Here is a 2,938-nt window from a genome sequence, read left to right on the forward strand (position 1 = left end):
CCCCCATCCCCCCTTCTCTGTCTCTCTATCTTTTTTTCTTTTTTTTTCAGGCTCACAGATTCCGCACTAGGAAATGTCGTGCCCAGCCGAGTCCCAGACGAAACACGATCTGTTTCGTCGTCTCCACCCGTTTGCCCTGCTCCCAACTCACTCTCCTCGAGCACGACGATGTGTTCTTTATCTCTATTTCCAACTGGCTCCAACTCCTCAACCCTGGCTCTGCCTGTCTGTCTGTCAAATATCCGATGTGTAAAAGTATGGTACCTTTTTATGTTGATTAGCCGCCCACGGAGCTGAATTTCTACTTGAAATGCACTGGTGTTCTTGTAATGAGTCCTATACGCTGTTAAATCCGATATCATTTTAAAGACGTTCACTTTATGTACCTTAAAGTTTAAGCGAAAATTTTGCCTGTTTGAAGATCGGACTCTGATGTTCTTCAGGCAAAGCATGAGCGTTTTCAGAAGATATATTTTTGCTCTGCACCCCCCCCCCCCTGTATATCTCGCTCGACCCCGCGGCCTGGCTGCTCTATGGCGCAGGATGCGCCCCTGACCACTACACCCCTCCCCTGCCACCGCCTGTGCAATTACCCCCCTCGAACAACCCCAACCCCAACCCCCAGGTCACCCGCGGATGTGCCTTGATGGCGCAGAAAACGCGCGGGGGATGAAAGGGCGGCGGCGTGGCGCGCGGAGCGCCCGGCGGAAAAGAGCGAGCGGCGAATTGAAAAAGAAGTGAATCATGGGAATAATAACAAAAAAAATGGCATGGGGGGAGCCCGAGCCCCGGCAACGTGACGTGAACAGCGCGGGCTGTTCCCGAGCTGTCCCCGCCGCTGTCCCGCACACGAGGGGAGGGCTGGCTGACCCCGTTAGTCCCCCCCCCCTTCTCCTCACCGTTGGTAGAGATGACCCTGGAGCGGGCGAGGTCCACCTTGTTGGCCACCAGGATGACGCTCTTCTCCTGCGTGTAGCGCTCGCGCCACAGGTAGTTGAGGATGTCCTCGGCCGTCCGGAACGACTCCTTGCCCGTGATGCTGTAGACCACGACGCACGCGTGCGGCTCGTAGGTGGACAGCGAGTTCTCCACCTGCAACAGCACGAGACGAGGGAGGCGTTATTGAAGTCGTTGTTGCTAGCAGGGCGTCGTACCGTACAGAATGCAAACGCGTAACAAAAAGCGCACTGAACAAAAAATAAAATGACAACTTAAAAAAAAGCGCCAATGTAGCGTTTTCACCTTTCTAAAAGCGTTTTTACATGAGAATACCTTAGAAAATTTTCAAAAACGCTTCAAAATGCATTGAAATTTCAATTTTGCTTTCCTTTTCATGCGTTTTCCTTCCGCGTTACATTAGGGATCGTCCAGAAAGTACGTCCGTTTTTCTCGGATTCCTTCGACAAAATACGGGAGCTCGGCGCCTGTGAGCCTCGGAGTAGGCCACCCCGCAGTACACGCCTGCACTGCAGGCAGGATGTTGCCTACCCAGCAGGCGCTATGGGACCTTGCCTAGGCTGAACTTGGCAGGTTCGAAACGGCGATTGACGAACGTACTTTCTAGATGATCCCTTACGAAGCCCTGACTCAGAGTCTCCGAAGCGCCTGCTGGGTAGGCAGCACGGCTGCACGGCGTGCGGCCGAGCGCAGTGGGTTGCCTATCCCGCCGACTGCAGGAGCTTTCCGTGCGGGTAGCGGCAGTCCCCGAGCGGATGACGGGGGAAGAAAAGGAGTCAGCCCACTCAGCAGAGAGAGCGAGTGGTGGAGCAGGCGGGGCAGGCGGGGCAGGCGGGGCGCAGGAGGAGTAGGCGGGGCAGGCGGGGCAGGCGGGGCAGGCGGGGCAGGCGGGGCAGGCGGGGCAGGCTGTCTGCGCCGCGCACTCGCACACCTGTTGCGTTTACTTATTGAAGGCGGGTTGCGCTACGCAGCTGTACGCAGCGCGGGCTCTCCCTGGAGCACAGTGGGGTCGCTGCCGAGGGGGTGGTCGGAGGAGGCCAGATGTTGTGCAGCCCCGACCACGGGAGGAAATAGGAGTGGGGGGGGGGGCGGGGAGAGGAGGGGCTCCAGACCACACGACCAACAAAACACAGTCCCGGGAGTGAGCGCGGCCGGGGCGGGCGGTGCACTGTTGTAGCTAGCGAGGTGTGACGTCATTCGCTAATGGGCGACGAGAGGAGAGGAGCGCGCGAATGCTGCCGCCCCCCGCGGTGCGCGCGCGGGAGAAAGTTTCAGCAGCTCCGTCTCTCTCTTAAGAGGGTCTTAAATCACAGGAGGGGAGCGTGAAAAGGCAAAAAGTGAAAAGAGGGAGCACCAAGGGAGGAGGGCGGGGCGGGGCGGGGGTGGCAGTCATTTGGCGTGACGAGCTCAAGGCATTGTCCATGCGCCGGCGCGGCGACGATCCGCACGGCGGCGGCCCGAGGAGCCGAGCGAGGCGCCGGAATAAATGGCCGTATTTCAACTTTGAACGGGCCGCCCCGCTTGGATAGCGGTGGCGGGCGCTTTCTTCTTCTTCTTCAACCCCTTTTCTTTTCCGTGCAGTTAACAAATCACGAGGGGACACTGTTTCTTTTGGCTGCGTGTCCCCCTGGTGGGAGTTGTTTCGCTCGCGAGCAAGGGGAATGTTTTTGTTCGAGCAAGCTTAGTCCTTCGCCGCGTCATCAAGGGCGCCGGAGTCGGGTAGGGTGGATGTGGTGGGGGTGTGGTGGGGTGAGGTGGGGTGACCGCGCCCCGGTGTGGCCCATAGAACGTTACGGGGTAACGGCACTCGGGGCGGGGCGGGGCACTCGAGGCGAGGAGGCTAATGGCTTGCTAATGCACCTGTACCGTGTCGGTGCCACACAGACGCGGGCCGCGCCAGCGCCAGCGCCAGCCTAGGGGCCCGGGGCCGGGGCCCCCTGCAGGCCGACCTCATCCATCTCGTGCCGCGGCCGCCACGCCA

At 59.4% G+C, this 2,938-nt stretch overlaps 1 protein-coding gene across 1 annotated transcript in view; it reads right to left on the minus strand.

Moving 5' to 3' along the window:
- LOC113209587 (GTP-binding protein REM 1-like) overlaps positions 1-2,938 on the minus strand; it is a gene marked incomplete at its 5' end in the record, with an annotated part of 84,074 nt that overhangs the window by 10,061 nt on the left and 71,075 nt on the right. The window contains one exon of the mRNA XM_052267297.1: positions 900-1,092. Coding sequence (XP_052123257.1) covers positions 900-1,092 — 193 coding nt within the window. The remainder of the gene's footprint in view (positions 1-899; positions 1,093-2,938) is intronic.

Source organism: Frankliniella occidentalis, unplaced genomic scaffold (assembly GCF_000697945.3).
Source record: "Frankliniella occidentalis isolate FOCC.00 unplaced genomic scaffold, Focc_3.1 Scaffold49, whole genome shotgun sequence".
Classification (NCBI taxonomy): domain Eukaryota; kingdom Metazoa; phylum Arthropoda; class Insecta; order Thysanoptera; family Thripidae; genus Frankliniella; species Frankliniella occidentalis.